Here is a 12755-nt window from a genome sequence, read left to right on the forward strand (position 1 = left end):
GGAAAAAAAAATAAAAGCTTAATTTTCAACAGTATATGAAATGTGCCTTACTGACCAAATCATGAATATGGTGCTTCTAGAATGCTGGATGATTAAAAACTGGAGTAAGGCCAGGCACCAGACTTGGATTAATCCCTTATTTGCCCCCAATTTCCACCTAAGAGCCATTTGAGAAACAAAACTTTGAAAAGGAGTTATCAGTAAATCAAATGTTTCTTTAACCTCTTTCTTAGAGATACAGAAATGACAGCCAGAATAAGGAGATTTGAGAAACACTTTTGATTTTTTTTCTTGACTTAGTAAAACTTCAGAACTAAGAAGGGCAAGCACAGATACGTGAACACACAGTGAAAACACAGAGATTTATAACTCAACTGCCTACTTGTGCTAGGCTCTCTTAGAAACCCAAGGTCCTAAGGATCTCTTAAGTCAGGCCAGCACCTTCAAATGCTGATGCCAACTTCCCTCCTTCACTGATCAGGAGCTATGGCACAAAATGAGGTCTGAACAGAGATCCCAATCACTGTGGAGGAAGGATGCCACAAGGGGAGGAGAATAGGGTTTAATAACTAACTTACGCACAGCTCACCATCCCTTGCTATACTAACCCTCTAGACCTTGCCCTAAGGCTTGTGGGGACAGAATTACTGCAAGCTGAGAACAATAAACCTATATTCCACTGTTCAGAAATGCTTCTGTTCTGCCTTCTATTTAATACAAGACTAAAGAATTCAATAAGAGAGAGATTAGCCACCACTGTTACAGTTACAAAAGAACCACCCCCAAAACCAGCTTCCCTGCCAAGGTCCTTAGTTGCTGTTAGACCATGAAAGCTATGGGCAGATATCTGGTATGGCCGAATTCAGGCAATGAGTTTTAGAAGCACATGAGAACAAAGTAGGCAATGACCATCCTAGAGACTTGCCTTCTTTTCACCTCTGTTCTGGGTGGTTTTGCACAGCTGGCTGACTGACTAGAGACTACATAAAATTTCTGCTTAACTGACAAGTGGAGATGATCAAGTCTGCTTGCAGTGAAAAATATGGTGCAAATCCCATCCTTTCATTATGGCACATAGCTCTACCTTATTTATTGCTATTTTAAAAAACATACTATTGACCCAAGTTTCTGGATATGTCCTTCAATTGGTCAATTTTATGATTCTAAGAAAATACGAGTGTACTGATTGTTAGTGAAGAGCACAGCAGTTATAAACTTCATAATTAAATAAAGGTAACAGAGAGCTGCTGCTTTTGCAGAATCTTCTATGGCATCCCAGGCTCTAAACACATATGATGGGGATCCCTGGGTGGCGCAGCGGTTTGGCGCCTGCCTTTGGCCCAGGGCGCGATCCTGGAGACCAAGGATCAAATCCCATGTCGGGCTCCCAGTGCATGAAGCCTGCTTCTCCCTCTGCCTATGTCTCTGCCTCTCTCTCTCTGTGTGTGACTATCATAAATAAATTAAAATTAAAAAAAAATAAAATAAACACATATGATGGGTTACCTCTTAGACCCTTAGAAAAAGTCTCTTAGAAATTAAAAGATGGATCTAAGAGGAATACCACTTCCTATTCTGTTAATACTGTTTTAACTATAGCTTTACATGGATTCTATTAAACACATCCATCCTAGCAACCACAAATAACTCTTAACCTAACAGATATGGCCAGTAAGCTATGGCCTACAGGCACCTGTAAGTATGCATGGTGCACCTCAACATGTGCACTTGGCATACGAGGGAATATGTTCTCTGAAATGTGTGCATTAAGCAGGTAAGAACATTATTTTTAAAAAATATTTTTCACTTACATCTTTCTGGTTGGAGTGGAAAAACCTGAGTGCGAAGTTACAGGATTGGGATGCAGCAGCATACTGACCTAAGGATTCGGCGTATCGAGTCAAAAGATAGCTAGGTCAGAAGGAAAGAAAAAAAAAAATGTTATACTTACCCACCTCCAGTATCAAATACTACACTTCAAATTATTATAACAGAGAAACAAGCACACAGGAAAGTTAAAACATCTTGCCACATAAGTGATCTCATTCACAAAATCAAATTTTTTTAAAGAATGAAGTTAATTCAGTTTTGTGGGAGACCTAAAACTCTATGTCATGCTTTCTTATACTCAGATGATTAATGGAACAGAAAGAAATAAAGACAATACCCTTGATTTATAATAAAGAATAGTCAAAAAACAAATTCAAAGGACCTCTAAGGTCAAACAAAGTACCTGTGTCAATCTCAACTGCAAATAAAAACTTCAAGACAATGTGTGCTAAGAAAGTTTTCAAAGTATAAAGCTGTTTGCCATCCCTGGGGATAACTTTCTTACCTTTCCTAAGTTGTGCAAATGTAAAAATTACCATTTAATAAAGAAGATATAAAAATCTTTCAGCTTTGCAATGGGTCATCATGGAGGATTACTTAGTCTAAAAAGCTTAATAAGGCAATCCCTGGGTGGCTTAGCGGTTTTGAGCCTTCGGCCTAGGGCTTGATCCTGGAGTCCCGGGATCGAGTCCCACATCAGGCTCCCTGCATGGAGCCTGCTTCTCCCTCTGCCTGTGTCTCTGTCTCTCATGAATAAATAAATAAAATCTCTAAAAAAATAAAAATAAATAAAAAGCTTAAGAACAGAAACAATACTACTGCTAAAACTGCAAAGTCTGAGCTCCATGTATAAGGATCCCCTGGGATAGCTGGCTGCTCAGTATTCAGAGTATATACTACCAACCCAATGGTATCATGCTGGATATGCTTAGCATCAAGGCTGGAGTACAGATCCACCACTGGTTCAAATGCCCCCAGTACACAGTAGATTCGAACAAGCAGCAACTTGAATTGAGCATTGGAAGGGCTGTGGGTTAATCCCTCTTCCAGCAAAGTCAAGGCCTGCCATACAGCAGTCTCGTCACCTAGAAACAAAATGTAATAGCATTATCCATAGTACTTGGCAGTAAATGGAGGTTTCTCACAAACAAAAGATAAAAACTTACTCCCCTAACTATCTGAAGAACGAGTTTAGGTGTCAAAGAACAGATTTTAGATACACACCTATAAACAAACTAGGGAATTTCCCAGAAAGTTTCTCAATAGTTACCTCAGTTCTTAAACATGCATCTGCAAGAGTGATGCAAACTTTAAGCTGTAAGGTCTTATGAGGTTATGGAATCTCAGAGAACCTAGATTCTGAGAAGAGATGGACTTTGAAGGAGAATTTGAGTCCACCAACCTTCCCAGTACAGGATTTTTTCTACCAAACCCCAGCTAGATACACTCTCTGGACAACATTTTTCTTCCATATGTAATTCTACTATTTAGATGTCAAATGGTATTTGAAAAAAGATGTTCATTAATAATCAGATAAATTAATCTGACACACTTTTTTTGGCCTACCAAAATTCAAAAGGTTACATGCATCAATAACCTTAAAGACTAAGTAACTTCTCTTTTATGAACCTAAGAAAATAATATGAAATGGAAATAATGATTTACATATAAAAATATTCACTGTACTAATAATGGGAAAATAATTAAGTAAATTATAGTAAAACCCACATTAGGCAGCCATTTGACATTACTGAGTTTTAGTGATAAGGGAAAATACTTATTCAGTAATAGTTCAGTAAAACACAGAGAATTTAGTGTGAAAAGGTAATCTTCAGCACATACGACATGCACAGATAGAGAAGGAAATATGCCAAAATGTTAGAATGCCTATAGAAGCTGGAAAAGATTAAAATAAACTTCCAAAGCTTTTATAAGCTATTTTTACAGTCAGAAAAAACTTTAACACTTATTTTGTGTTCTGCTCTTTCTTTGAAGTGTTTTCCAATGTTGCTAGTCTTCACAATCTAATTTTATTGAGTTCAACACTTACTGACTTAAACTCTGGAGCAACACTAGATATAAGACCAGAGGATAAGAGTCACAGGTGGTTCCTAGCCACAAGAAGCTCAGAAGTGAATGGAGGAAACATCTGGAAATTACACAGAATAAATAATTTTAAGAAGTCCTAGTTCCGTGCAGCCCTAGTGGCTCAGCGGTTTAGTGCTGCCCTCAGCTCAGGGCATGATCCTGGAATCCCAGGATCGAGTCCCACATTGGGCTCCCTGCATGGAGCCTGCTTCTCCCTCTGCCTGTGTCTCTGTCTCTGTCTCTCTGTCTCTCATGAATAAAAAAATAAAATCTTAAAAAAAAAAAGAAAAAAAAAAGAAGTCCCTTGGAGTGCCTGCGTGGCTCAGTCAGTTAGGTAACTCACTCAGTTTCAGCTCGAGTGGTAATCTCAGGGTCACAAGATCAAGCTCCCCAACACGTTCTACACTCAGTGAGGCATCTGCTTGAGGGTTCTCTCCCCCTAACTTGTGTGCACATTTGCTCTCTCTCTATAAAGTAAATAAATAAATCTTAAACAAAAAAAGAAGAATAGGGTGCCTGGGTGGCTCAGTATGTTCAGCATCTGCCTTCAGCTCAGGTCATGATCTCAGAGTCCTGCGATCGAGCCCTGCATCAGGCTCCCAGCTCAGTGGGGAGTCTGCATCTCCCTCTGACCCTCTCCCCACTCATGCTCGCTATCTCTCTCTCACAAATAAATAAAAATCTTTTAAAAAAAAGAAGTCCTGCTATTCAAAGATAACTAGTTTTTTTTAAAAAAGATCTCCACAGAGATCCCTGGGTGGCGCAGCAGTTTGGCGCCTGCCTTTGACCCAGGGCGTGATCCTGGAGACCTGGGATCGAATCCCACGTCGGGCTCCCGGTGCATGGAGCCTGCTTCTCCCTCTGCCTATGTCTCTGCCTCTCTCTCTCTCTCTCTCTCTCTGTGACTATCATAAATAAATAAATTAATTAATTAATTTAAAAAAATAAAATAAAAGATCTCCACGAAGGAGATCTTTTTTTAAAAAGATCTTTTTAAAAAAGATGCCTGGGTGGCTCAGTTGTTGAGCATCTGCCTTTGGTTCAGGGTGTGATCCTGAGATTGAAGTCCTGCATCAGGCTCCCCACAAGAAACCTGCTTCTCCCTCTCTGCTTGTGGCTCTGTCTCTCTGTGTCACTCATGAGTAAATGAATAAAAATAAATAAAATTAAAGAGATCTCCTTAAAATGGAAACAAAATTTCAAAGAAAAAAACGGTATAATTCACACTTCTCAACCATTAAACCAACTCTTATAGACATTTATTATTTTATTTTGCAAAATTTAGGCTGTAACTATACAACTGTATACAAATTCTTCAAATCAAAAAAGTATCAAGCAAAAAAAAAAAAAAGGCATGAAGGATCGATTAGGCTTTTGGGAAAAAATTTTCTAACTAAATGTTGTAATATAACAAAATGAAGTAAGTTCTGGGAATATATTAATATATAGTATGGACTACAGTTTATGATACTATACCATTACTCAAAAGCTGCTAAGAAAATAGATCTTAACGTTTTTCATCACAAGGAAAAAACCTAGCTATGGGGTGATAGATATTAACTAAACTTATGATGACAATCATTTCATGATATACATACATCAAATCATTATGTTATACATCTTAAGCTAATACAATGTAATATGCTGACCACATTTCAATAAAACTAGAGGTAAAAATGACATCCTTAACTCTTCATCTTACTTTTGCAGAATCATAAACAAATGGCTTTATGCAAAATGTCTGAGAGCATCATCAACTTCTTAAAATGCTCTTCTTAATCTTTCACATTAAAATCAGGCTTTTCCAACATCCTTAACAAATTTCTATAGATTTCTAGTATCTGTTAGATCCACCTTGGACAATGATTATGCCTCTGATTGAAGCACTTCAATTTCATTGGCTGCAAGAAATCTTGCATCTTTATAATACTGGCAATTTTCCAATGTATTTGCACTGTATGATTATGGAAAATTAGCTTCTTTCTCTCTGCCCTATCTTTCCTTCATCTATAAAAAAACTGCAATAATCCTAACTCTATTATTATGAGGTTTAAATTAGTTAATTCATGTAAAGCACTTTCAAAGTACCTGATGATCAACAAATGTTAGCTAATACTATATGGGCAGACACATTGTTCAAAAAAAACCAAGAGATCAGCAAAGCCATACAGTCACTTATGAGCAAGAATGGATGCTAGGATAAATGAGGAAGAATATCTGAGTAGGGACCAAATTACTAAAAGGTCAGTTCATTAATGATGGTTTTTTTATAGCCCTGTGCAAACTCACAATTCTGGGCCTCAGATGACAAAGACTCTGATAATAGGGTTTCACCTCCATCTCCAGGACAATATAGTGTAACAAGTACTAGCATAGGGGTACTCACAAAGGGGCATAAAATCTGCAATGGGGGGAGGGGATGAAATCAAGACAGGCTTGTCAGAGGCACCATTTGAGTAAAAGTTAGATGAAGGAAGGAAGGAAGTTATTTCAAAGAGAGGTACCACCATGTTTACTAATACTAGCAAACAAAAAACCCCAGGAGATTTAGGATTTAAGTACCTAAGAATCTGGAGATAAAGGCAGAGGCTAGATTATAAAAAGCATTGTAAACACTATCCTAAAAAGGTTAACCTTTATCCTCAGAAAAACAGGGCACCTCTAAAGGATTTTAAGCATGAGGGTGATGGTATCAAAATCAAGTGCTCCATGAAATGATCCCAAGGGCAGGGATTGTGTCCATCACGCACAGTACAGTCTCCCTAGCCCTTTGTGTCTTGTGCAATTTATTCTTGTGAATACTATGCAATAAGTGTCTAAATGCTAATAAAAGAAAATGCCAGGAGTAAGACCTAAAGAAAAGGTAATTACAATACCATTTGCTGAATCATCCTTTTCTTGCTTAATGATACATGATGCTTCCTTCAGCATGTATTGTGTTTTTTGTCCTAAACAGGTCAATTAAAATTATATTCCAAAAAAGAATGCATTCTCCTAAACATTTTTTCAAGTGAATAATAAAAGCTATTCCATTTCATGGGCCTATACATCTATCTCTGAGTCAGGTTCTCTGTATTTAATTATTGTAACTTTGTAATAGGTAGTTCAGTCATTATTCACTATTTAGAAATGTTTAAAAACAGAACAGAAAATGAGAAATAACAAGTTTGACAAGGATGTGGAGAGAAAGAATTCCTCATGCCCTGTTGGTGGGAATGTAAACTGGTGCAGCCATTGTGAAAAACAGTGTGGAGGTTCCTCAAAAAATTAAAAATAGAAATATCTTCCAAATCAACAATTCCACTACTAGGATTTATCAAAGAAAATGAAAATACTAACTCAGAAAGAATTACACACCTCTATATTTATTGCAGCATTATTTACAATAGCCAGGATATGGAAGCAAACCAAGTGTCCATCAATAGATGAATGGATAAAGATGTGGTATCTATACGTGTACACACACACACATACCCCAAAGAATATTATTTGGCCATTAAAAAAAATATATTTTGCCATTTGCAACAACATGGATGGACCTAGAGGGTATTATGCTAAGTGAAATAAGTTAGAGAAAGACAAATACCATATGATTTCGCTTATATGTGTAATCTAAAAAATAAAAAACAAACAAAAAAAGCAGACACAGATTAACAAATACAGAGAATGGGAAGTTGTCAGGAGACGAGAGGCAGGTGTAAAAAGAGGAGTGGAAGGTACAATGAATAAATCACAGGGATGAAAGGCATAGCATAGGAAATATAATCAACAGTACTATAACAGTGTTGTATGGTGCTAGATGATGGCTTCATTTATTGTGAACATAGCACCATGTACAGAATTGTCTAAATCACTATGTTGTACACTTAAAATTAATGTAACGTGTCTCAACTATACTTCAAATTAACAAAATCTAAAAAATAAAAACAGATGTGCACTGATGTAAAATCATCCTGATTACCGAGACGGGGCTATCTGGAGATGGGTTCTTCTAAAAGCAACCTGGAAAAGGGCAAGGAGGAAAACCTAAAAGCATAAATCAAATTCTTGGATTATATAATTATTCTCAGGATTTATAATCAGTAAAAGCAAAATGTAAAGTTAAACTGAAATCACTCTTCCTTACCTGTTTCTCTCCATATATCAATAAGCACATGGACAGCAAGAAGACAGTAATAGTCTGAAAACTGCAATTCGGTTTTCAAACAGGACTTCCCTGTAGGGAAAAAACCCCATATTTGTATTTTAACATTTGTTCAACATCACAGCCCCAAAGGAATTTTTTAAAGCAGAAAAGTGACAGGAGGGAGAAGATAAAAAGAGGAAATGAAAAGTAATAAGAGTCATATAAATACCAGAAGAAAAATATAAGCCATGAATCAAAGGATTCAAAAGAAGGTAAGGCCACACTCAGCTGGAACAGAAGAAAGAGTTCCAGAGCAAAGGTGATACCCTCAATGGCACCAAAGGGAAAGCAGTAAGATTTGGAAGGAGGCTTCAGGTAAAGAGAAGAACAGAAGCCAAGGGCCATGTACTACTAAAGTAATAAATAGTAGGCTCATTACTTCGTCTAATGATTTAGGATACATTAGAGATGTCATCTTGTCAGATAATTTACACTTTATCACATGTATCTACAATTTAAAGATCATCTACTTCTCAAACATTTACCTCATAATTTACAACATTCATTTTGTTCAATTTCAGTCTATATATTAAAAATACTAAGGCCAATCAGCAGAAAATGTCACAACAATTATAAACTCCATGTAATTCATATGAGCCTCAGATTGAGTTAGCTCAATCAAGAAGAATATGGAAAATTTTAATTATTTAAAATTCCAAACTTGGGGATCCCTGCATGGCTCAGTGGTTTAGCGCCTGCCTTCAGCCCAGGGCGTGATCCTGGGGTCCCAGGATTGAGTCCCGCGTTGGGCTCCCTGCATGGAGCCTGCTTCTCCCTCTGCCTGTGTCTCAGCCTGCCTCTCTCTTTCTCTCTCTCATAAATAAATAAATTTTAAAAATCTTAAAAAATAAAATTCCAAACTTAAAAAAGGCTTTACATTCCAAACAGTCTTCCCACCTGACAAAATATTCTCCTTGCCAAACTCATTATAACAAGGTACTCTGATTTAAAAAAAAAAAAAAAAAAAAAAAAAAAGGACTAAAACTTAGCAAATCCGGAAACTACTACACATTTTAAAAGGTTGCTCACCAAATTCTAGTCCATGCTGGTACCTTAACATCAATTCTCTGACCACATTCAGTTTCTGATTTTTATCCATAGTATGGTACAAGCCAAGTAACCTCGTCAGCTGCACCACACACAAATGTTGCTGTAGAGCTCTGATGTCAGCAGGCAGTGCCAGCTTATCCTCTGTTGGTGTCGACAAAGGAACAACTCCAAGTAATTGATTAATAAACTGCAAAGTAAAAAAAAAAGCACAGATCTCAAAACAGAACTTATCTTTGGCAGAACATAATTAACAAATGTTGAAACGGTCTAGAAAAAGACATTTGCTATCAAAATTACTAAAAAACTTTTCTAACAACAAATAATGCTGGTAAAAGGCCAATGAAAATGGCATGCTAATTCATTGTTGTCCACAAGTAATCTGTCAATACCAGGTACTACACTAACTAAAAAATTAAAAGAATTGTAAAAACGTTTCATAAATTATATCACATCAACATAATATATAATATGGCAATGATAAGTTTAATCAGGAAGACTATAAAAAGACCAATTACCAAAAACAAGTCTACAATTGTAACTGCTATATAAGTAAATTCTTAAAGAAAATATTACATAGAGAGGAATAGTTATGTCAGTGGCCTTAAAAATTTTTTTTTTAAGATTTTATTTATTCATTCATGAGAGACACAGAGGGGGGCGGTGGCAGAGACACAGACAGAGGGAGAAGCAGGCTCCATGCAGGGAGCCCAATGCGGGACTCAATCCCAGGTCTCCAGGATCACGATCCAAGCCAAAGGCAGATGCTTTAACCACTGAGCCACACAGGCATCCCTAAATTGCTTTTTAATTAAAGCTTTATTTTGAAATGATTATAGATTCACATGCAGTTGTAAGAAACAATACAGGGGCAGCCCAGGTGGCTCAGCAGTTTGGTGCCACCTTCAGCCCAGGGTGTGATCCTGGAGACCCGGGATGGGGTTCCACGTTGGGCTCTCTGCATAGAGCCTGCTTCTCCCTCTGCCTGTGTCTCTGCCTCTCTCTCTCTTTCTCTCTCCCTCTCTCTCTGTCTCATGAATAAATAAAATCTTTGAGAAAAAAAAAAAAAGAATACAGAAAGATCCCATGTCCCCTTCTCATCCAGTTTCTCCCAATGGTAACATCTTGCATTAAAATGTTTTTAATTCTTTAAATTCATAAGAAGTTTTTAAAATGTATCATTCCCATTATATATTAAATATAGGCTTGGGGCGCCTGGGTGGCTCAGTCTTGGTTAAACATCTACCTTAGGGGAGTGGGCAGGGAGGAAGTCTACCTTCAGCTCAGGTCTTGATTTCAGTGTTCTGAGATTGAGCCCCACATCAGGCTCCTTGTTCAGCGAGGGATCGGGTCCCATGTCGGGCTCCCTGCATAGAGCCTGCTTCTCCCTCTGCCTGTGTGTGTGTGTGTGTGTGTGTGTGTGTGTGTGTGTGAGATAAATAAATAAATAAAATCTTTAAAAAAAAAGATGACAACAAAGAATCAAACCACAGGATCAAAAACATGTGAAAAGATAACAACAGGTAAAAAGCATTAACAAGATTTCAAAGATAAAAGGCAGAATGGCAGGTGTTAAGTACTAACCTACACACAGGGGAGAAATCTAACATGCACAAGGGGCAGCAAGTCTATTCCAACCACAAAACCTTGGAAGGCAAAAATTCAGGACACCAGAAAGCTCCAGTCTTGGTAAGACTGAAACAGGAAAAGAGCTAGTTAAATTCCATCTAAGAAGTTCAACTCCTCCTCTAGTTCACAGACTGACTTCCTAAACCCAGAAGAAACCTACAGTTTTATTCCCAAGGAGAAGCCAAACCAGAGGTACTACAGACTCAGGCATAGCTAGAAATGGGGATAAAGTGCTATTTTTAATTGTTTGAGGACCCTCCATACTGTCTTCCACAGTGGCTATACCAGCCTGCATTCCCAACCACAGAGTACAAGGGTTTCTTCTTCTCCACCTCCTTATCTACCATATGATCTAGTAATCATACTACTGGGTATTTACCCAATAAATATGAAAACACCAATTCAAAGGAATATATGCACCCCTTTGTTTACTGCAGCATTATTTACAATAGCCAAATTATGGAAGAAGTCCAAGTATCCATTAATAGATGAATGGACAAAGAAAATATAGTGTATACACATAGGTACGTGCACTTGAGTATTATTCAGCCATAAAAAAGAATGAAATCTTGCCATTTGCAACAACATGAAGGGAGCTAGAGAGTATATAATGGCAGGTGAAATAAGTCAGAGAAAAACAAATATCATATGTTTTTATTCATATGTGGAATTTAAGAAACATAACAAATTAAAGGGGGAAAAAGAGAGAGACAAACCAAGAAACAGATTCTTACCTATGGAGAACAAATTGATGGTTACCAGAGGGGATGTGAGTGGGAATCAAGGAGTATACTTATTGTGATGAACACTAAATATCGTATAGAACTGCTAAATCATTATACTGTGTATCTGAAATTAATTTAACACTGTATGTAAACTATATTGGAATTAAAAATAAATAAATAAATAGACAAAACCTCTATGTTGGTTCAAAAAAAAAAAGAGGATAAAGTGAAACTCTGTTATTCAGTGATGGATGGGCACCCTAACCCTCTCCCCCTAATCCCAACCAAATCCCAGAATGCCACATGCCAAATGTTTGAGACCCCAACACAAAAGGTGGCAAACAGGCTCTATAAAAAGTATTCCTGAGGTGAGGGGTGAGGGGCAGGGGATGGAGGAGGTTTGGGGGAGAATGGAACAGATGATCACCTCATGTTTTAGACTACACTCAGAGAAGTTTTATACGTTTATGGTTCTGTCAGATTGATTGGGATTAATCAAATAAAAAGTATGAATTCTGAGAAAGTTGTGCAAGAAAGGTAATCTCCATATACAAAGTGGCACAGCCATTGGTCATAAAAATATAAATTCTGAATTAACACTGAACTGGAGGCAAGTACATAAGGAGAGAAGTAGGACGTTGTTGTAAACAAGATCATCTTTCCACAACAGGACTCCAACAGACTAAGATTTTAACTATAAAAATAAACAGCTACACAAATCTGTAATTTAGAAATATGGAGGTAAATCACAGAAGACACACATAGGAGTTGAAAGTGATCTACCTGTAGAGAGCCACAACAGGGGTTGAGGGGGTGGGGAGGTGGCAAACAGCTGCTACTATTTGTCAACAGAAACTTTGTAGTGCTATTTGGCTTTTTCAACTTTATCCATAAAATTTTTTGACACAAGTAAAAATTAAAAAGAAAACTCCACTCATGCAGTTTCACATCTAGAACAATTTTGCTTCAATTTGTCTCCAATTATATGAATTTTAATTATTATGATCAGATAACCATATGCAACAAAGAAACTGCAGCACTGGTTTTCATGTTTTTGATTAAATGCCTATACAGCTTCTACTGCCAACTGTTCCATTCTTGTAAGCTATTTTATATATTAGTGATTCTTATTATTAATGCTTTCTTCAGGGAATGCTAAAGAATCTTCCAGATAGGTTTTGTCATGAAACAATATATTCATTCTTTATTCCAGTCTGTACAGTTTTACTGATATGCGAAAAGCTTCTTTA

General features: G+C 37.1%; 1 protein-coding gene across 1 annotated transcript in view; it reads right to left on the reverse strand.

Annotated features, from left to right (window-relative positions):
* NAA25 (N-alpha-acetyltransferase 25, NatB auxiliary subunit) overlaps positions 1-12755 on the reverse strand; it is a 78620-nt gene that overhangs the window by 24144 nt on the left and 41721 nt on the right. Inside the window, exons 12-15 of the mRNA XM_038575133.1 lie at positions 9134-9341; positions 8045-8134; positions 2735-2915; positions 1812-1911 (exon numbers count right to left, since the gene is read on the reverse strand). Coding sequence (XP_038431061.1) covers positions 1812-1911; positions 2735-2915; positions 8045-8134; positions 9134-9341 — 579 coding nt within the window. The remainder of the gene's footprint in view (positions 1-1811; positions 1912-2734; positions 2916-8044; positions 8135-9133; positions 9342-12755) is intronic.

Source organism: Canis lupus, chromosome 26, assembly GCF_011100685.1.
Source record: "Canis lupus familiaris isolate Mischka breed German Shepherd chromosome 26, alternate assembly UU_Cfam_GSD_1.0, whole genome shotgun sequence".
Classification (NCBI taxonomy): Eukaryota; Metazoa; Chordata; class Mammalia; order Carnivora; family Canidae; genus Canis; species Canis lupus.